The 22,957-nt window shown below is 42.0% G+C and overlaps 2 protein-coding genes across 4 annotated transcripts in view; one reads left to right on the top strand and one right to left on the bottom strand.

Moving 5' to 3' along the window:
• The window catches only part of BORCS5 (BLOC-1 related complex subunit 5), a 224,355-nt gene extending 207,073 nt beyond the window's left edge, over window positions 1-17,282 (top strand). The window contains exon 5 of one of the 2 annotated variants that reach the window (XM_033952212.1): window positions 17,229-17,282. In XM_033952212.1, coding sequence (XP_033808103.1) covers window positions 17,229-17,267 — 39 coding nt within the window. In that variant the 3' untranslated portion in view covers window positions 17,268-17,282. Of the gene's footprint in view, window positions 1-10,734; window positions 10,850-17,228 lie in introns of those variants that run through there. The other variant, XM_033952210.1, reaches the window with a different exon arrangement.
• Window positions 11,575-22,957, bottom strand: part of DUSP16 (dual specificity phosphatase 16) — a 138,697-nt gene continuing 127,314 nt past the window's right edge. For both annotated transcript variants that reach the window (XM_033952204.1, XM_033952203.1), the window contains 2 exons: window positions 20,061-20,184; window positions 11,575-14,308 (listed from right to left, as the gene is read on the bottom strand). In XM_033952204.1, coding sequence (XP_033808095.1) covers window positions 13,144-14,308; window positions 20,061-20,184 — 1,289 coding nt within the window. In that variant the 3' untranslated portion in view covers window positions 11,575-13,143. The remainder of the gene's footprint in view (window positions 14,309-20,060; window positions 20,185-22,957) is intronic.

Raw genomic sequence — 22,957 nt, 5'->3', positions numbered from 1 at the left:
TTTAAAACTGGAAACTTTTGAAATTATTTAGTATTTAAATAAAATGCATAAATAAAATGTATGAATAAAGCATATAAACAAAGCATATACACAAAGGCCCTGATTCTCCAAAGTGCATCCCGATTTTAGGCAGCTGTAGGCATCCTACAGCTGTCTAATCCGCCAATCGGGATGCACGTTTTAAAAAAAAAAAAATGCTCCCCAGGCAAGCCTGAAGGCGCCTCCGGGAGCCTAGGGAGACCCGCAAGATGCCTAAGCTCGTCTAAGGGCCTTAGGCGGGCCTTAGGCTGAACCTAGGCGGCCCTACGCGTCTCCCTAGTAGAGGAGAAGCTTAAAATGTAGGCCAGCAAAATGCTGTCCTACATTGTAAGTAGATGCGGCCGCTATACTTATCGCGGCAAGGGATCTCTCTGCCGCTATAAGTATAGCGGGCCGCGGCCCCCTGACCAGGAGGGTGCCCAAACTCTCTGCCCGAAGACGCACCCCCCCCAACACTACCGACCCCCCCCCCCGACATTACTGATCCCCCCCCCCGACAATATCGATAGCTGGCAGGAGGGTGCCCAATCCCTCCTGCCCGAAGACGCACCCCCCCCCCCCGGCGCTAACAACCCCCAAACCTCCACTCCACCAAACCTGTTCTTAGATGGGTCTTGCACGTCTTGAGCCGGCAGGCACGCCTCGTCGAAATGAAGCGGGCCCGCCCCTTCCCGGCCCATCCCGCCGAAGCCTAAGGCCTGATTGGCCCAGGCTCTAGAAGCCTGGACCAATCAGGCCTTAGGCATAGCGGGTCCGCCCATCCCCACTTAATCTAAGGCCTGATTGGCCAAACAGACCTTAGACTTAATCTAAGGCCTGATTGGCCAATCAGACCTTAGACTTAGGGGGGATGGGCGGACCCGCTATGCCCAAGGCCTGATTGGTCCAGGCTTCTAGAGCCTGGGCCAATCAGGCCTTAGGCTTCGGCGGGATGGGCCGGAAGGGGCGGGCCCACTTCATTTCGACGAGGCGTGCCTGCCGGCTCAAGACGTGCAAGACCCATCTAAGAACAGGTTTGGTGGAGTGGAGGTTTGGGGGTTGTTAGCGCCGGGGGGGGGTGCGTCTTCGGGCAGGAGGGATTGGACACCCTTCTGCCAGCGAAAGATATTGTCGGGGGGGAGATCGGTAATGTCGGGGGGGGGGGGCGGTCGGTAGTGTCGGGGGGGGCGGTCGGTAGTGTGTGTGGGGGAGTGCGTCTTCGGGCAGAGGGTTTGGGCACCCTCCTGGTCAGGGGGCTGCGGCCCGCTATACTTATAGCGGCAGAGAGATCCCTTGCCGCGATAAGTGTAGCGGGCCGTGTCTAATCTAACCCGTTTCTCTAACCCGCGTCTGTAACATGGACGCCGGTTACAGAATCGGGGTTTAGTATAGGCCGATTCTGAATAGGACACCTCTCCCGAGGGTCCTATACAGAATCAGGGCCTAGGTGTCTTGCGGGCCTCGCCTTCAATATAGGCGGCCTGCCTGGGGAGCATTTTTTTAAAAAAACGTGCATCCCGATTGGCTGATTAGACAGCTGTAGGACGCCTACAGCTGCCTAAAATCGGGACGCACTTTTAGAGAATCAGGCCCAAAAAGCTCATAAAATTGGATTAGTGCTAAGTAACGATTAAACTTGTGAAATCATTGCCTAAGTGGTGTACATATTTCTGTTGGTTAAAAGTGATCAAAATATGGAAGGCGCATCTGATGACCTAATAGAAGAGCTTATATTGAAGTTATAGATGGTTTATATTGCCTCACTTTTATTCATATTTCTTGCATACTTGTATTGTGGCACCTTTGGGTCCTACGAGCAAACCTGTCCTTCCTCTGCCTGCCTTACAAACATACATGCAATCACACAGTATAAATACCAGTCCAGATACTGCTCTGTCTCAGGGTGTTTTTCCATAAACTGTCAAATCAAGTTATGCAAACTTTACCACTTTCTCTCAATTCTAATTTAAACAATCTACAAACAGGATTTTAACTTACATCCTAGCCAAAACAAGAAATAAAAAAAAAACAAAAAACAAAACAACCAATAACCTATGTCTCCCCATCATAAAACCTGAGATTTGAGTCATCAATTAGCTACTCTTACAATAAAAAAAAGAAGCCTCGCGGTTGAATTAGAACTAAAAGGACTTAAAAATATTTTCTGATTCAACACTTTTCAGCTATTTATATGCATCCATTTTTTTATTGATTTTTTTAAAGCAGCCTGTGCTTCTAAATAGATAATTTCAGCAGTACAGTGACAGCCTCATAGCTGACACAGCAGCCTGGCTGTGCTCAGCAGAAGACAGGATCACAAGAAAACCGATGGCTGCTGTTTGCTTGTGATGGCCTGAGATATGTATTTCTTTCTTTTTTCTTAAATTATATTACTTGTTTTTTAATTAACTACACTTTTCAAAGTATAAAACACCGATAATCAGATTGGCCAAAGCCAAGGATATGAAGGGAGAATGAATTACAGAAAAAAAGTTGCTTCTACCTTCATTAATACAATTCAATAAAACAAATCTGATCCATAAGCTTAACATATACTAACTTCCCTGCTCAGAGGGTAAACAATTAATGGATAGATTGCTAAAAATCACACACTCCAAAACACTGAAGACCATACTTTTCAAATTAATGCAATATCATTTCACTCTCCTTTACCCTTTTTGTGCTAAATTGATAAAGTGCTGCTTGTTCTTACACACGCATTTTGATCTTGGTTTTTAGTACAGCCACAGAAATACCTTTGCATATTTTTCTGCAGAGAGCTTTCCCACTGGGGGCTTAATCTTTTGTCCTGCTTATATGTCTTGGCCCCACAAGTTGGTAATGACCTCAAGGGATGTGATGTAGGAGAAAATAAAGGTAAATATGGGAAAAGGCCAGGAGGAACAGCATTCAGTATTTCTTCTAACAGCTTGCTCTTTCAGCTTTGTCTGCCCTTACGTATTGCAGTATTAAACATAGTATACAGTGCAAGAATATCTGATTTCATAAAATGTGAAATCCAATTCTTTCCCAAATTCCTTCATATCTGGCATACTTAAGACATGTGCACACACACACAAACAACAATTGAGCCCTATAGGGTGGTAACTAATGCTCTGCACTGCTAAGCCAACCTGAACTTAGGATTTTGTTTCTTGGAGCACTGCTGAGGCAGCATTTTAAAGGCTAATATCAAAGCTGTGAACAGCTTTGCAAATGCAATGTTAAAAAATGGAAAATCCCAAGTTTAATAATGAATAATTTTGTATGGACACTATTTTTTAAATTGTTATCTGCCTAGTATCTATTGTGAGAATAGTGTGGAATATAAATAAATAAGAATAGAATACTAAAGTTGAGTGTGCAAATCTGTGCATATTCTGATTTGCTTGCACAACTTAGTTAATAAGCCAATCTGCACGGATAATTGCCAATTAACAAGCAATTATTGGCACTAAAGCACAGTTACTTGTAACAGGTGTTATCCGAAGACAGCAGGCAGATAGTCTCACATGTGGGCATCCATGGAGCCTTGTAAGGACATTGCAAAAGTGTACTGTTATTTTAAAAGCCTGAAAAGTCTCAAGACTGCCCATACTGCGCACACACCGGTGCCTTCCTGCCAGACATCAGCTCATGGGACCATCAGTTCAGTAAAAAAGCTAAGAAGCCAACTAGAGCTCAGATAACAACTGTTACAGGCAAGTAACTATGCTCTATCCTAGAACAGAACAAGAAGCATATTCTCACCTGTGGGACTCCCTAGCTGCCAGGATCATGATTGTGAGCCTGGTTAGATCAAAAGGGTTGAAGTTGGCATCTAAATGGAAAATAAATTCTGTAGAACTGCTTGGCCGAACCGACTATCCTTTCTTGGCTGAACTGACTAGCCCTTCTGGAATGATTGTCCAAGCAATAGTGGGATGTGAATGTATGAATTGAGGACCAGGTGGCTACTTTACAGAAGAAAGGAGACCTTCTGGTAGATATGAATCAGACTGTCAAGTCTCTGCTATGGTAGAAAGGCACAAAGTTTGAGTAGTGTCTAGAAGTGCCTCAATGAACTCTGGATTTTGAGAAGTCTGTAGATGGGATTTCTGATAATTGATTGCAAATCCTAGAAGTTCTAACAACTTAATTGTTGTATTCATGGCATGATGAGCTTGATGAGGTTTTGGGGCTTTGATCAACTAGTCATCTAGATTAGGGAACACATGGAAAGCACAAGAGCAAAGGGTTGCAGCCACTACGACTAAGCATTTCATGAATACTCTGGGTGCAGAAGCCAGTCCAAATGGTTATACTTTGTACTGGAAGTGGTGTGTTCCCACTCGAAAGTGAAGATATTTCCAATGGGCAGGAAGGATGGGAATATGTGTGTAGGTTTCTTTGAGATCTAGAGAGCAGAGCCAGTCATTCTTCTCTAACAGAGGTAAAAGGGTTCCCAGGGAGAGCATTCAATTTTTTTCCTTCACTAAGTATTTGTTGAGCGCACAGAGGTCCAGAATTGGATGGAGACCTCTGGTCTTTTTTGGTACAAGGAAATACCTTGAGTAGAACCCTCAGCCTCTCTCCTGCAGAGGCACTTGTTCAATGGCACTGAGCTGGTGGAGGGCTGAGAGATCCTGGTTAAGGAGGGTGATCTGATGGGAGGTGAAAGAAGGCATTCTTGGAGGATGGTTTGAAGGTCTTTTATGTAGACGAAGGGCATAACTATCTCACTACTTGGAGGACCCAACATTGGTAGAAGTGAGTGAGAGTTTGAGGAATAGGCTGTATGATGCTGGCTAGGTTCTCTTGGATGAAGTCAAAAAGACTGCTGAGATTTTTGTTGAGTTTGGGTCTGGGATTTCTGTGGCTTTTGTTGTCTTGGGTGTCTCTATGGAGAAGCTGTAGAAGACAGATGGTGGTACATACCTGTGTTTGGGAAAACAAGAAAATTTAGGATTATAAAAACGATTGGAAGGTTGAGGTTTCAAAGACTTTGAAGATGATAATATAGCCATCATGTCATCATGCTTCTTTATTTTTTGGTTGGATTCTTCAATCTTATCCCCAAATAATTCATCTCCCAGACATGGTATATTGGCTAAACGCTGTTGAACATTAGCATCTAGGTCAGACACCCGTAGCCATGCTTATCTTCTCATAGCAATGGAAACTGCTGATGCTTGTGAGGTGACATCAAAGACAGAGTGTACCATGCATTTTCTTGTATCTAAAAGATTATTGGACAGATGTTGAAAAGTATTCAGTTGGTCCTCAGGAATATATTGCTCATGTGATAACTTTGAACCAGAGACTTCATGTAAAATGTCATGTAAAAATTATAACAGGATTCTACTGGCCAACATAGTACTGTATTTTGAAAAACATACACCCTTATTTATCTAGGGTTCTACCCTCTTTGCCAGGAGGAGTGCTGGCCTTCTTCAGTGCTGATTCTACGAGAAGAGACTGGTGCTATAGTTGGGCAGGATTGGACGCTATACAAAGTGTCCAACTTGGGGCCAATGGAACTAGAAGGGGTGCTTCCCAGTTCTTAAACATACCATCCTTCATTAAATTGTGGAAAGGAAGTTTTAAACAACGTTTTAGTGGCTCTTTGTAGTCTACAGCATCAAAGAGTTCTGCTCTAGGCTCAGACTCTGACTCCGATTCTGTCTTTATTGGCAGAGATTGTCCCATCTGCCTAATGAATTATGTGAAGGAGAGACTCTCAGGAAGTGACCTTCTGTGAGGAGGAGGTAAAGATGAATCTAATGGAATTCTATAAGATTCTTCAGCAGAGAGGTCAGGAGTCAGAACAGGAATGGCGAGATAAAGTTGAGTCTTAGTCCTCGATATGTTGTCTTAGTGATGAGCTTGTCGAGAATGACATCGAGTTGAGTGTCAAGGCATGCGTTGAGGTGAGTGTTCATGAGAGTATCAAGTATGATGTCAAGGAGAACATCGAGAGTCACTGAGATGTTCTGTAATGTCTATCTGATGAGTGTCTGGATTGAGATGAGGAACTGTGATGCCTCGATGATGCAGCTCTCCTGGACCTAGAGCGCCAGTGACAGAGTGCGAGATCTAGCTTTGGATGATACCTCTGAGCATTGCTTGGACTGGGTTGGCACTAGATATTTAGCACTGGATGCATTGTGGCAGGTACTTGCACCGCATGGGACTGTAACATACCAGTCAACTCCCTCTGAATCAACTCTCATATTTGGTCCTGTAAGGATGGCACTGGTACCTTGGTAGTCATTGGTACAGATAGTGCAGGATACATCAGATGCCAAGGCTTTGATCTTGATGACAAGGCCTCAAAGGTGACAACACTTGAAGAGATGGTGATTTTGCTTTGGTGCATTGATGCTTGGAATGTGCTGATTATGTAGACGCTTGGGAGGATGGCAAAATATGCTTGGATGGGGAGGAGCGTTTATGCTTCTGATTCCCCCGATGGAGGCAACACCGATGATGCAGATGTTGAACGAGATGTCGATGCCTGAGCTGATAACCCTTAAGTAACTTCTTCAGTTTAGAGCAGAACAGGCAAGAATCAGGCCAGTGTTGAGGAACTAGGCACTGGATACACCAGTTGTGTGGGTCAGTAACCGAAATGGTCCTGTTGCACCGAGTGCACTGCTTGCAGCTACTGGAAGCCTTGGACTGAGGGGAAACCGCTGATGCAAAATCAAAGGACTTAATTGTCTGGGTAGGTCGAGTAGATTTAATATTGAAAAAAGGGTCAATGCTCCTGGCTTGAAAACAGGCTGAGGTGTGTCCAAAGGCCCCAAATAAAAAATAAAAATAAAAAAATCGGTAAAAATTTGAAAAGATTTACCAAAATCAAGGAAAAAGAAAATGAAATAAGATACAAAATGAATGGGATAGCACTACAAGGAAGAATTTGAAACGCTGGAAAAAATACAGCTTCTTAGCTCCACAGAAAAGTGAGAAATGATGGTCCCATGAGCCAACACTGAGCAGGAAGGCACCAGCGTATCCATGGTATGGACGGTCTTGAGACTTTTCAGTCTTTTACAGTATACTTTTGCACTGTCCATACAGGCTCTGTGGATGATGTTACCCATATGTCAGAATATGGCGCCTGTTTGTCCTAGAATGATTAGAATTTATGCGCACAACTTTTTAAGCGTATTCTATGAAGTGGTGCGCATAAATTCTAGTTTGTGGATCTCAAAAGCTAATATGTGCCAAGTGCTAGATTCAATAAATGGTACCCTAAGTTAGGCTCTGTGTGGAGCACCTTTTACAGAATGCTAGTTTAGTCTACATTTTTTGACCCTAAGTGTGGGCATGAGCACTTACACCTGCCAAACGCTTGTGTAAATGCTGGCGTTCGACTCATGGAAGTTAAGTGCACAAATTAGGTATTTTATAACATCACAACTAATTTCTGGGAATGCCCTGACCCAGCCATGCCCCTCCCATTGCCACACCCCCTTTGGAGCTGCATGCTATGAAATTTAAGCACACAAAGGGCTAGATTCACGAACCTGCCCGATCTGTGTCCGATCCAGGCAGGTCCGATGGATTCTGCAACTTCCAATATGCAGATGGGGGCGATCGGAGGAACGCCCCCATCTGCCGGCACAGATCGCTGGTGTGCGATCCCGACGCATGCGCAGACCATGGTTTGCGCATGCCCGTCCGAGCTGTGACTTTTCTTTTTTTCTTAACTTTTTACTTTTTTTAGCACAGTGAGCCCGTGGATTTAACCCGCTTTAAACTCGTGAGTTAAAACCATGGGCTCGCAATGTGGGGAAGGGCAGGAGAGATTCGGGGTGGCAGGCATGAGAGATCCGGGGACGAGCAGGTCGGTGATTCGGGAGAGAGCAGGGCGGAGATTCGGGGCAGAACAGGCAGGAGAGATCGGGGAAGAGCAGGGTAGTGATTCGGGGCAGAGCAGGCAGGGGAGATTGGGGAAGAGCATTGGAGCGGCAGGCAGGAAAGATTTGGGGCAGCAGAGAGCAGGGCTTCAATGGAGCTGGAGAGTCAGAAAGACGTTTGCGTCTGGTCCCCAGCAGTTGCTTCTTGTGTTGATCGGCCAGCCCAGTTGGTTTTAAAAATTTTGTTGGTGAATCGCGTCCCTGTCTGCTTTGCATGTGTTTCCCCTCATTTGCATGCATGGATTGGAAGCGGATCGCAGAAGAGGTTAGTGAATTGGGCCAGAGAGAAATCTGCTCGCAAAGGGGTCGCAAACCGATCGGTACATGATCGGTTTGTTTTGTGAATCTAGCTCAAAGGGTGTAGTGCAGATCTAATATTACAATATTGCAAAGTGCTTGTTAATTGATATAATTGACTAATATAGCACCTAATTGACTAATTAGTTTACATGTAGATCTGGATCCATGACCTATGCAGAATTCAGGGGCAAGTGTGTGCATAAGATATAGAATAACATCACTTATGTGGATTAGAGATGCCAAAACTGGCAGTAATGTGGGTTAAGTGCAAGGCTATATTCTATAACATATGCACCAAAGTTCCTTAGCATGCACCTACAAGGGGTGGGGATGGGGAGTATATATGTGGGAGGCCACGGACATGTTTCCAAGTAACATGCAACTTATAGAATACTATCAGTTGCATGTGTTACATGGTGCACTTAGATGCACCAACCTACACCAGTTATTGGCCATCTTAAGTAGGCGTACCTATATTATGACAGGCCAACACACCTTTGTGCCAGTAATCTAACAGCTTAGGCATTCCCTGAAGCCATTACAGAATTGCCATTACGCAGTCCCATTGTAGCCATCTTGGTGCCAAGTTATAGAATTGCCTTACTTTTAAATTTTAAATATATGAAATTTTGCATTTGCAGAGTTGTTCATAAAACTGGTGGAAAAGTCATGGGGGGAGGGGGTTATCAACGTACAGTAAAAAGTGAGCTTTTACCACACCTCAGTTTACCATGGAAGATACCAATCTATGTATCAATGTGCTACAGGTTGCTGACTCCTGTGGTAAAGGACTAATGCTGCCAGCAAGCCACCTTGCATATATTTGTTCATCAACCTGGGAGCATCAAGTCACCACGTTGTGAGCCACATCTTAAAAGAGGCCATGATACTGATCATCCAGCACCCACACTCTCCCCTGATCACAAGCCCTCCGCAGACAGCAATAGCACACACATCCCCCATCAAACCTAGAGCTACCAGATTTCATGGAGCCAAAAAACGGACACGTGGCCCCGCCCCAGGCCCATTCCACCCCACTCCTCCCCAAACCTCTTCTCCTCTCTTTCCTCGAACTTAGGGCCGCAACTGGAAGGCCTCCGAGCATGTGCGAATGTGACGTGATGCCATTGCGTCATATCCGCGCATGCTCAGAGGCATTCCATATGCAGCCGCAAGCTCAGTGCTCTTCAAAAACCCAAGCAGCTGTTTTTTCCATCCAGTCACCCAAACAGTCCTCCAAAAAGAGGACATGTCCTGGTTTTCCCAGATGTCTATCCCACACCCACATGCCTATCACACCCACACCCATGGTGACTTAGTTATCAATATGGTCATTTACCGGTAAGTCTCATTAGTATCCTCATTTAACAGGTGTTAAGAGGTAAATAATGCAACTTAAGCGCCCTAATGTAACTTGATAACTACCTCCCCTTAATGATATAAGCTGACAAATCATGCAAATCAGCTTATTATCCATTCTGAATAAGTGAAATTATGAAATAAACATACATAGGGATGTAGTTTCATACATAAACAAAATGCAAACATTTTAGATAGAGCACAGAAATTGGGATCGAGATGTCCAGGTCAGGCGGGCACCATTCTAGTAATATTTTAGAAAAGAATATGCCATTATGCCATATGCCTCTTCTAAAATACAAGCAGGAATGCACATGCATGCACTGGTTATATTCAGCAGGAGCAACCATTTAACATATATAAACATCAGTGGTAACTCATCAACATACATGTCTAAGTGTCGGCATGTACATGCACAAATTGATATTTCAGAACAGGTGTTTAAGTGTCAACATAGATGTTTGTGTGCACCATTTTGGAAGCCTGAAGACCTAAAAGCTCCTAATTTAGTAGAGAGGTCACAATCATTTGGCAGTAAAACAAATTTTGGGGAGGTAGGTAGGGGTGTGTGTGTGGGGGGCTACCTCCCCTAATCTCTCCTGTTCAGTGCTGCTCAAACATTTTTACAAAAATAACATATGTACCCAGAAGCAGTGCAATTGTCAAACATTTGCTAAGCGCTTATTTATAGAATCACGCCTAGCAACACCTAAGCAGACTTAAGCACTGGTAGGCACTGAAAACTTTAGGTGCACTCCCATTTGTGCCAGGGGTTTCCTGGCCTAAATGAGTGTACCTGTTAGGCACCTACCACTGCCTAAGTCAAGCCACGCCCAAACTGCACCCCTAACACTGCCTACTTTCTAGTAGGTGCCTTGGAGTAGACGCCTACCTTGAAGTGGTAGGCACCTACCAGCTAATTAAAAAAAAAAAAAAATTTAATAGTTTTCAATGATGTTTTTCAATTAACTGTGCCAATTAAGCCTAACTGAACAATTAAGTTAAGTGCTAGGCTCCGTTTACAGAATCTGGGCCAGAGTACTGCTATGAGACTAATAATGTACTGCCAACTTCATAGGAAGAACTCAGTTAATCTGCTTTCATAAAATAATTTAATAGGGGTCTCCTAAAAGCTTTCAATATTCCTTTCTAGCACATCATTGTGGAGGACCTTAACTACACCAAGGGAGAAAATAAAGGCTCTATCTCGGTGGTCTCAAACTCTTTGCAGAGCCACATTTTGGATTCATAGGCACTTGGAGGGCCTCAGAACAAAAATAGTTAATGTCTCATTAAAGAAATGACAATTTTGCATGAGGTAAAACTCTTTCCAGTTTATAAATCTTTCCTTTTGGCTAAGTCTTAATAATAATATAGTCATATTAGACTAATATATTAGCTAATATAGTCATATTAGCTAAAGAGACATAGGATCGAGAAACTGTTTTATTTTACTTTTGCGATTATGATAAACATACCGAGCGCCTCAAAATGGTACCTGGCGGGCCGCATGTGGCCCCTGGGCCGTGAGTTTGAGACCACTGCTCTAACTCCTCTCTTCCCTGTAAACTGGAAACTGCATATGAAGGATATTGTATGTTAATCAGATGCAGAGGATTTAATATAGTACTACTCATTCTACAAAACGGATGAATACAAATTTCTAATGACCAAAAATGTTCTGCTGCAGTTCTATTTCAACAGCAAGTTGTTGTAGCAGTTTTTATAGTCTGGACATTCTCCCTCATAGTAACATAGTAGATGATGGCAGATAAAGACCCGAATTGCCCATGCTAAAGTTTCAGAAATTATAGGAAAATATAAAACAAAATTCTAAGGACATGATGTTAATTCTTGAGGGAGTGTGTGATGCAATGGTTAGAGTTACAGCCTTGGCACCCTGAGGCTGTGGGTTCAAATCCTGCACTGCTCCGGCCAAGTCACTTAATCCCCATTGCCTCAGGTACATTAGAAAGAGCGGGAGCCCTCCAGGACAGTTAGGGAATAATGTTTGAGTACCTGAATAATTTGTAATCCGCCTAGAATTGTAGGATACACAAAATATAAATTATTAAATTAAAATTTTTAAAAAAAAATTACAGAATTTCTAGTAACAGTGTGAAGAAGAAAATGACATAGCTCCCGAAAAGGCAAAAAACAAGAGCAATAATCAATAATTAAATAACTGAAACCAGAATATCACTATGAGGTGTAAGGAGCAGAACATGTTAAAAAGCTTCCAAGTAGCTTTTTGGTCAATTAAGCCTGGCCTAGCTTAGGGAACAACCTAAAAGTTCTCACTCCTTGAGCAGGCAACATTTTAAGACTCTAGTACATAGTAGTTTATCGGTTTTTACTAGAAGGCAAACCAGGCATATCTGAACAGATCCATAATTATCCTTATACAAGTAAATAACTTAGAATGATTCAAACAGCTATGCATTGAGAGTTTCACAATGTTGTCTACCACTCAACCAGATGAGGTCTGATGTATCATGCCAATTTCACTTATAGTCATCATGATTTCTAGTCTTCTCTCAACTATGGACAGGGGAGACAGAGAGGGATAGGTATGGACTGCACAGCTTTATAAAGCCTCTGTCATAAGGCAGAGGCCTATGGTCTTCCATTTTTCCTCAGCCAAGGTGGTAAGGAAGAAAACAAAATGTCATGCTTCAGGGTTCAGGTAGGGAGGAAGAACCTAGTAGATCTGCACAAAGGATCCATTCCTAGCGCAAAAATTAAAATGATAATTGTGGACTAGGCCTGTGTTGTTTTTAAAAAAAAAGCAAACAAAGCAAAAAGACAATGCTCCTTCTTGTATGAAAGCTGAAATCTTGTGCGTAGACAGCTTCATTCAGACTTGATAAGAGTGGACTAGCTGACTACCTAATCACATTGGCTGTTGAGAAAAAAAACAAACCAACTGTAGCCATAAAAGCACTACCTTTATGTTTTGAGGTACTGTTTTATATTTTGCTCTAACCAGTTCTGGCAACTCACCTAAACCTGTCCTTTCAATCAACAGTTTATTATTTACAATACCAAGAGATTTTGTCTTCAGGATCCCACCAGTATGTGTCATTGTGGGGGCAATTGTTTTATAAATTCACTGTCGAACTAAGTGTTCTTCCCACCTCTCCCTTAGGCACTGGCTCAGTCTCAGGGTGAAGGTGCAGTGAAGAATCATGCGATGACTGGTCTGGTGAAGTAATACATCTAAAATTGCATTAAGAAACTGTGTGCTCTGGCATCTAGAAACTTTCCTTCACACCAGCTGAGAATAATGTAAAGTGATGTGCAATGTTATCGCATAGAATTGCTTCATCTAGTAAGGAGAGTATTTGTGAAATATGTTCTTCCACCTGGAGGGTGAAAAGCAACTTTTGTCTCCCCAGTGCAGCTACTACAGTACAAAATACTGTTGACCAATCTCCATTAATTTTCCAATGAAATCATGTTAGCAAAAAGTATCAGAATCATTATTTCAGATTTACTGGGAAGTGTTCTTAAAAACAGGAACAGCGCTTCATTTCTTAAGCTCCGTTCATTTTAATATTTCTCAGGATACTTCAATGATTTCCATACTTCCAGAAAAGCTGGACTGACTACCCACTTTGCCCAGTTCCTCTCGAGACCTTCCTTCTGACATGCTCTCTCCAAATTCCATTTGGCAGCTTCTTCGCTTAAACTGCTTTTCAAAAGAACTTTCTTCATGCCAGCTGCGCCTGGAATCACCTCTGTCACTAGCCTTCTGTCTCCTGCGCACAGCGCAAGTCAAGTCACAACCAGTAGGCAGCTGACTACAGCTGTAAGCAGAGTAAGTGGCATTACTTCCATAAACGGCTGATGCAGAATAGAAATTTGAGGAATCGGTGGTGAAGTACCAGCCATTTGTCAGGGAGGCAGCTGATGTTTGAGGAGCTAAAATGTCCGAGTGCCAGCCCTTCAAGCCCATACCTGCAGTAGACTTAGCCAAATGCTGCTGGCTGGAGGAAAGCCCAAATACAAAGTTGGTTTTATAGTTATCTTCCATACTTCCACTCCGATGAAGTGGGTATAACAATGGCCTCTGCGTTGGGTTGCTGCTTCTTCCCATGTGCTGCCGACTGCTTTTCTTATCTGTTTGACAAGAACTTAGAGGCTTCTCAGGAGCACTTGCTTCCTCTTTATCAGGACTGGGTTCTGGTGACTGCTCTGAAACTTCCTGAACTGGGGAGAACTGACATAACTTATTACTGTTCTCTACAGCAGTGGTAGACTTATAGAACTCAAAATTGTCCTCTGAGGAAGTTAAACCTGTCACATAATGGTTGCTTGTAGAATAAGGTATAGATTTGATATCCAAAGAAAAAGAGCGTTTAAGCCTACTGTTGTCTTCTAGCCTTTCACCTGAGGACATATGGAGTCCATTGAAGTCTTGGAGTAACTGAGACTCTTCAAGAGATGTTGGATGGGTTGTGAATGGGAGGCCTACAGAGAACACAGACTTCTGCTCTATAGTCTCAGAGGTAGAGTTCGCACAAAGCAAATTTATAGATGAGCTACTGCTTTGCCTGCACTCTGGGACAGTCCCATGTTCACTAGCTTTTTCTAAGTGAAGAAGTTTCAGCTTGCTGATTGGCACAGTTTGCCCTGCCTGGGTCTTGATTCTCTTTTCAAAATCCAGAAGCTGGCCCAGAAAATTGAAGTTGGGAGAGATGGTTGGTCTTTTTTCTTTCACAAATCTGTTTAAAAAAAAAACAACCCAAAAAGCAACTTAAATAGATATAGAAATGAAACATAAAACTTCTCATGCAGTAAAGTTTCTAAACACATGCATTAAGAATGACAGTTTCCTTAATATATGCACTTCATATCACTAAATCATTGAATCATCTAAGGTGAAACTGTTAGTTCACCCTTTCTCCCTTGTATCCAAAGGAAAGTGTAACGTTTGTTTTCAGACCCTCAGAGACGCCACCAGAAGATCACATTATCATATCCTCTGGCTTTATGCACCTGATCCTCATCGGGTCAATATATAGTGTGTGTCCATCTCAAATTTTTATCTATTTTTGACTTTTTTTAATTTTAGTTCATTCTAAAACAATAAATAGTCTTTTAACAGACTCAGATTAGGTGGTCATATCGTGGATAAAGAATTGGTACTAAAAAGGGATAGTAGCCCTGAAGAAACCCCCTCTACGGGTGAAACATGTTGGCTCTTTAATCCCTTGCTAACCAACAACCACCAGTGAAGCTAAGTATTTAATCTACATAACAATATTCTTTAAAACTATTTATTGTTTTAGAATGAACTAAAATTAAAAAAAGTCAAAAATAGATAAAAATTAGAGATGGATACACACTATATATTGACCAGATGAGGATCAGGTGCGTAAAGCCAGAGGATATGATAATGTGATCTTCTGGTGGCGTCTCTGAGGGTCTGAAAACAAACGTTACACTTTCCTTTGGATACAAGGGAGAAAGGGTGAACTAACAGTTTCACCTTAGATGATTCAGTGATATTTCCTTGTAAAAATAACAGATTTGTATACTAGCCAGATATATCAAAAAACTTCATATCACTAAAGCACTCAACTTCATTTTAAAAGAGAAGATAAAGGCACCCTGTGACAAAATGTAAGTTTTTTGTTGTTTTTTTTTTGGGGGGGGAGTTTGGGGGGAGGAGGGATGGCTTGAGGGGAATTAATTAAAAATGATAATTTTGCCTTTGCAGTTTCTAATTACTCATTTGGGAACTAGTTAAAATGAAAGCTTGCCTTCACTGAGATACATACTTTAAGCTAGAGAATGACACGGGGACAAATTTTTCCCTTTCCCTGCAGGAACTCATTTTCCCATCCTGTCGAGTTGTTTTCCTGTCCCTGCCCCGCTCCTACAAGCTCTATCCTCATCTGTACAAGCTTCAAACACTTTAAAATCAAAAGTGTTCGAGGCGTTTAAGGCAGAGCTTACAGGAATGGGGCAGGGACAAGGACAAAACTCGCAGGGACGGAACAGGAAAATGGAGTTTCTGCAGGGATGGGAAAAAATTTGTCCCCATGTCATTCTCTACTATGAGCCTCTAGTCACAACTACTTTTGTTCATATTTTTAAACTCTAAATTTGTCACAGTCAGTCATCATAGAAAATCTATGTGTCACAGATCATGGTTCCCTTCAGAATCTAGCAGGTATGCACCCAGTCTGACCAGCAAGGGTGGGTTGCTGAATGATAGCTGGGACTTCTTTCCTTCCTTTCCAAGAGCTTAGGATATTGGTTTTGCAGCATCCCCATCCTTGGCCAGCTTAAGGAGCAGAATCTGGCTTCGGAAAAAGCTCAAATTTCTTTTCTTTTTTTTTAATTTTGGAAAAAGCTCAAATTTGATAGCAGCCTGCAGCTCTACCACTAAACCACTGGGCCTAAAAAACTATTTACATCTCTTACACGTCTGCAGGATCTCAGTAACTAAAGCAAGGTTCAATCCATCACATTGTGGGGCTCCTAAAAATCTAACATATAATTATCTTGAATGACTATTTTATCAGTGAAGTAATTTAAACTAGGCTCTGCAGTCATACTTACAGTATGAAGGCCCTGATTCTATAAATGGCATATAACTGCTAGGCACTGTTGAGCAGAATTGGCAATCATATACTAGGTGCCTTTTATAGAACCACACCTAGCGGCAGTCAGACACCTGTAGGCGTTGAATCTTTAGATGAACTGCCATTTTGGTGGGAGTCTCTGTGTCACGTCTTTATAATAGAACGTATTATGGCTATACAACAGGGGCATTATAAGAAGTTTCTGGATATTTGGGAGCCATTGACAAAATTTTGCAAAGAGTGATTGTTGAATTTGGCCCTTGATCATGTACGTCCAGGGTGGGTAGGTGGGGGGGCTGGAAAATATTTTTAATTTTTAATTTGAGTGCAATTTTTGAATATGAAGATGGGGAGGTGAAATATGTATTTGTCATGGATTACAATTTTGATTGAATTTAGGTGCTATTATAGTGTAATATGATTGTATAATATTGTTGCACTTATTTTTGGCTTCAAAATGAATAAAGATATAAAAAATAAAATAAAAGATGAACTGCCATTTAGGCCAGGGTTTTCTTGGCCTAAATGAGGGCACATAGAACAAATTATGCCCCTCCGAATCTGACCCTAACCACACCTTCTAGCTGATAGCTATCTACCTGAAAGTGGTAAGCACCTACAGAGTTGGGCACCTACCAGCTAATTCATTTTTTAATTGGCTTTTTTAAAAATAACAATTAGGCCAATTAAGAAAATTAAGTTAGGTGCCTAGATTGCCTAAGTACACTGATCTAGGTGCCTAACTTCAGGTGTCGTTTATAGAATCTGGGCCAAAATGTGAATGCATACTGTGGGCCTTCTGCTCGCAGGCTCGACTAAATACTTAAATCGCCAGTCTTACAGTTTTCCAGAACTGTCTCCTTAGCAATCCTATTTTCCCTAATTTATAAGTTTTATCATGCAATCACATGTAAGGCTTTTAAACTCCCTGAGTAATGCTTTTTACCTTATTGGTTTCATCTACAGACTACTGGCTCCTCAGTTAAATTTCAGGTAGGGTTCCACTCTAGACTAAATGAAGCTCTTCCTACCCCTTTGCCTTTTTTTTCAGGTTCCTGGCTCCTCCTCTCTCCTCCCACTGACTCGTTAGTTCTCCTCCATCGTACAAATTTTTTTTCCTTTGTTTCCCCTGACTACCACGAACTTGTATTGGAAGTCCCCTCCTCCATCTCTCTTTTTTTCTTAATGGTATGTATACTATAACAATAATTAACACTGTGTATTAGGGATGTGGTATATATAAAATCACTACAACTAATACTACACAGTACGAATGTGCCTACAAATTTTTTGTTGTTGTTGTTGTATATTTGACATCCCTCCCTCTAAAATTTTACTTAATTTCTGGTTAATTTCACACACATTTTAATAAAACATTTTTTTTAAACATACATTAATCAACATAATATATGTCAATTTGTAGGCTAAGGTACATTAATGATTTAGCAAGCTGCAGTGGTGAGTGCTGTGTGCCAAATGCACTGAAGCCCATTCAATCCCATTTACTGCTTCGGCCCAAGCTATTTGGCTTGATAAAAGACACCTGCACTCTAATCAATGCCTAACTTTGGAATCTGCGTGCAACTTTTTTTAAAAAAATTGGCTTAATTGGCATGGTAATTGACCACGCCAGCTTTCGGTCAATCAAAAAAAATTAAATTACCAATTAAGAGTTTTGCATGGAACTCTTAAGGCGCCTAGCGACACCTAAGTCAAGGCACATAACGATGCCTATCTGAAAAGTAAGCATGGTTAGGGGTGGAGAATAGGTATGGTAAACTTAGGTGCCGGTATATTAGGCCAGATAAAATCTGACATAAATGTACCGGCATCTACCTCTACAGTGCTTAGGCCGCTTAGGCGCTGGCGTGTTTCTATAAGCAGTGCCTAGCAGTTGACTGACAACCATGTGGAGCAGCACCTACAACGTAGGCACGCTTAAGCGCTTGTTTATAGAGTCTGGCCCTTAGTGCATACTAAATTTAAGGGGCCCTTTTAATAAGCTGCACTAATAAGTAGCCAAGTGCTAATTTCCCAATTAGAACATGGCCATTACTGCCACCTATTTTGTAGGCAAGAACTCCTGTGCTAAATTGGTCAGCGCACAGAGATTTACCTGCACTAACTGATTAGCATAGGGCATGCCTACTCTCTGCCTCCAAATGTGTGTCCCCCCCCCCCCGGCACCAAAAAATACAATTTATTTTTTAGCTCTTGGGTAGTGTCTTTATAACTTGCAGTAAGCACGCATTCATTTTTACCACAGCTTAGTAAAATGACCCCCAAATGCGTACTAATGTACGTACATGGGCATAGCCATCGGGGTGTACGGGGGTGCAGTTCCATCCCCCTCTAACCATCCAAAAATGAATGCAATGCTAAATGCTTACAGTCAGCCCCATCAGGGTCTTTCCTCTGCCACATCACTTCTGACGTGGCAGAGGAAAAGCTCTGGTGAGGCTGGTCAAAATCAGCCTGTTTAAAGCATTTCTTCTGCTGGCCAGCTGCCGTTGCTGTTTTGGGAGGGCCCGTGGGTAAGAAATACCAGTTCCACATGGGGAGGGGGGTTGACTGGAAGCGAGACTCTCACAGGGGAGGGAGTTGTTGGGTCAGGAGCAAGATGGCAGGGAGATGCCATGGGAGGTTGGGGGGTCAGAAAGAGAGATGACAAACCCACAGAAAGTGCAGGGGAGGGAGAGGGGGGAAGGGAAGGGGACAGATAGTGAACCGCAATTGGGGGGGGGGGGGCAGGAGACAGAGATGGATGCTGGACTCATAAGAAAGTGACCCAGACTAGAAAGGAGGTTGGGAGGGGAGGAAGAGATGCAAGTGAGAGAAGTGGTGGGGTAGGTGTGAGGAGACATGGATGCTTCTATGCTCTGAAAACTTATATAAAAATTAGTGCTTTCAGCTTCCAATATTCAATTTCAGTCTTCCCGTCAGTCAGTCTAAAATCAACTTTGTGAAATGACTTACAGCAGTTTAGTGTAATTACTAGATTTTTGGCATTGTAAGTGAAACGATGGATATAAGGAAATTTTTTGGAGGTAAGTTTTTAAATCTTGTTGTCTGTAACATCATTTTTAGATAGCTTTGAAACATATTAGATTTTATTTAGGCCTAATTGAAATGAACAAAGTGAATTTCTATCAGTTAACTGGATTCAATTGAATAATTAATTTTGTTATTTTATAATTCAGCAATGAAGAGGAAGATCGTTTGCACCCCCTGGCTCAAATCCTGGCTACGCCCATGTGTATGTATATCCCTAATAAAAATGCTTTTATTTCTCCCAATAAATCATAAGAAATACAGTTTTTACAGTCAATATTTAATCAACTGGTTATTATGGGGTTCTCTCTCCTGCCGTATTCTCAATATGACTAACTCTAGATCAGTCACTCTCAGACCTGCCCCAACATACCCCATGGCCAGTCTGGTATTCAGGATATCCACACTGAAGATGCACATGAGGTCTGCCTGCAATGTAGTTAGTACATACAAATCTCTCTCATGCATTTTCATTGTGGATATCTTGAAATCCAGAATGGCTAAAGCAGGGCTGCCCAAGTCCGGTCCTCGAGATCTACTGGCAGGCCAGGTTTTCAGGATATCCACAATGAATATGCATGAGAGAGATTTGCATACCAAGAAGGCAATGCAGGCAAATCTTTCTCATGCATATTCATTGTGGATGTCCTGAAAACCTGGTCTGCCAGTAGATCTCGAGGACCGGACTTGGGCAGTCCTGGGCTAGAGGATACTCTGGGACTGACTTGAAAAACACTGTTTTACATAAGATCCATAAAAGTAATTAGCTTCCTCAGTCTCACAAGTCTTCAAAATTTAAGAGGACACCGGTAAACACAAGCTACTGCCTTGCCTGTAGGCTTCATCTAAGGACATATCCATTCTCTTCATGATATAGGCGATGGCGATAGTGGCAGATCGAGAAATTCCAGCAAGACAGTGAACTAACACACGTCCATTGGAGGCTTTTGCTTTCTCTGCATAAGAATGAATGATATAATCACTATCAAAAAGCTCACCAGTTTCAAACATCATTATAGCATCCACAGCCACTATTAAATATCACCCGGACTAACATCCTCCCTCCCCTCCCCCCCCCAAAAAAGCAAAATACACCCCAATTTGTGGCCAGCTTGACTATTCAGTGATGTTGTAGCCTAGATTATCACTGAGCTAAAAACCAAAGAGATGCAGGAGGAATCTGAAAGGACTAAAAGAGTTTTAAAATAAGGAGGCAATTGCTTCTTAGGAAGAAATTTATCAAGATGTGGTAAAAGATTGCCTTTTACCACCACCTGATTCACTGCCAGATTTAGCAATATGCAGGATCTCACTACTGCAGGTTGCTCAATCCAATTTTAATGCACATCAGCCTTATTCCTATGGGAGGACTAGGTCGTATAACCATGGTCCAATGCTTCTGGGCCAGCAGGACAGTGTTCCGCCCAAGGCCCTGCTCACTACCACCTCCCAGGATTCTAGACCCCCTTAACTGGCTACCTTTTGAATGCATTAGTGATCTGTGGACTGAGGGGGGGGGGGGGGGGAGGGCTGCATGCAGGAGCGAGGTCAAGTCTCTCCTGCCCAGTCCAGCACCTTCAGTAAAATGCAAAATTACCATTAGGGGCACAATTTTACTGAGGGCGCTAGACTGGGCAGGATAAACTGGGCCTTGTTGCTGCCCTAAGACTCCCCCTGTACCATTAATGCATTCAACTGTAGTCCAAATGGGAGCAGGCCTTCAAAATAGAGGGGGACCTGGAAATCTTGTGGGGAGGGAGGGGTGGATGGACCCTGCTTTGCCAGCCCCAGCAAAAAGCTGATGTGAATTTAGGGCTCTACACTGCATGTCATATTAGGGCATTTGCATAGTAAGGAGATGCAAAACATGCATTTGCATGTTTTGGATTTCTGGGAGGAGGGGGGGGGTTAAAAGAATTTTTAATATATTTTACAAGACAACTCTTGAATAGCAAAGATAGAAATGATTAATACATTTCTTTAAGGGACCAGTTACATATTTAAAGCAAAATGGATATAAAGGAAAAAAATAAAAGATTTATCCTTCAAGTCAGAGTAGAAAATATGTGGAAATTATTTATACAAATCTGTCTCAAGTCTTCTAAAAAGAGGAGAAAACAAGGCACAATTCCTGAACAAAAAATATTAGCAAGTATACTTTAAAATGGAAGTAACCAAAAGTTATAATTTATTGATGTTTTGGATTTCATTACTGTGTAACTTACAGGTACTTAAATATTGCTACAGTATTTTTAGTCAAGAGGCCTTAGGACTGATGTGAAATCAATTTTTATTGAACAGAGAAATAAAACACAGCAAAAGGTACAGATCTAGCCAAGAATATACAACAACTCCCCCAACTCTCAACCCCCCATTCTCAAACCCCCCAGCCAAATGCAGCCATCAAAAGTAAGGAACAAGACCAAAACTCAGCAAAATAGGCAGAAAATCTACCTTGTGTCATTGGAGAGGCCCAGCCGATAAAGTCCAAAACACCTTGCAAACAAAGCCCTGTACTCTGATGAGCCCTGAGAAGAAAGGGCAGGGCCTCCCGCCTTAGGACTGATTAAGTCGCATTAAGGGCCAAATAACATGACTTAAGGCTAACTCAATTTGATGAATTCCCCCTTAATATTAAGCTCTCCTCTGTGACTGCCTTCTATATCCATTCTACATTTAATATCTGGAAAAGTTCTGTTCATAAAAAGACAAATAGGCTCAATATTCCTATATAAATTAGTCAACTGGAGTCAAACCAAGATTTCTTTTAAAAAATCAAACAAGAAACCCCCAACACCTTTGCCTTTACAATGCTTCCAGAACATGTTATCCCTTTGCTATTTACAATATAAATATTGTCTCTATGCTAATGACATCCAATTCTTGATTAAAGTTAAACATAACATTGATGAAACACTTTCAGAATTAAAATCACAGCTGAACTTGATAGAACTCATACATGAAGCTCAATGTTGCCAAAACCTGTATTCTGCTTTTATCTAATCTCCCTTCTCCTGATATCCCCAAATCCCTTAAGATCAGCAGTTTCAATATTGCAATAGTAGATAAAATGAGTAATCTTCGAGTCATTCTAGATTCCAGTCTATCCATGAATCACCATATCTCGAGAGCTGTCTCTATGATTTTCCATAGGTTAAGGATTGCTAGTCATTTGCTTGAGGTCTTCTTCTTTTCTAACTTTCGCTCAATAGTTCAGGCCTTCGTTTATCCCTGCTTTGACTACTGTTACAGTAATAGCCTTTTAGTAGGAACTTCCAAAAGACATTTGAGAGCCCTGCAAGTTGCTCAGAATGCTTCTGCTAGAATCTTCTCTAATGCAGGTAAATTTGCACATAATTATCCTGGCTCTAATCGACTCCACTGCCTTCTAATTGAACAGAGAATTGTTTTCAAGCTTCTCTACCTGACTTTCAAAGCTCGTCATAACTTGGCCCCCCACCTATTTCCTCTTTGTTGCAGCATGAGCAGCCTACCAGGGCACTACATTCCTCTGAAGATCTTCTGGAAGTTCCTTCCTTTTGATTAGTCTGCCTGGAAACTTACAGAAGGTCTCTCTTCAGTGTTGTGGGACCAAAATTTGGAAAGCTTTGCCTTCTACTCTCCATACTTTGTCCAGCTTTGGTTCTTTTAAGAAGAAGCTTAAAACCATTTTCCTCCGTTCCTATGGGGTCTTCATGAATGTATCCTCCTAAACATAGCCCAAGCCCT

The sequence above is a fragment of the Geotrypetes seraphini genome, chromosome 7 (assembly GCF_902459505.1).
Source record: "Geotrypetes seraphini chromosome 7, aGeoSer1.1, whole genome shotgun sequence".
NCBI classification, from domain to species: domain Eukaryota; kingdom Metazoa; phylum Chordata; class Amphibia; order Gymnophiona; family Dermophiidae; genus Geotrypetes; species Geotrypetes seraphini.
The sequence above is the reverse complement of the archived record's forward strand: the minus strand, read 5'-3'. Positions and strand labels throughout refer to the sequence as shown.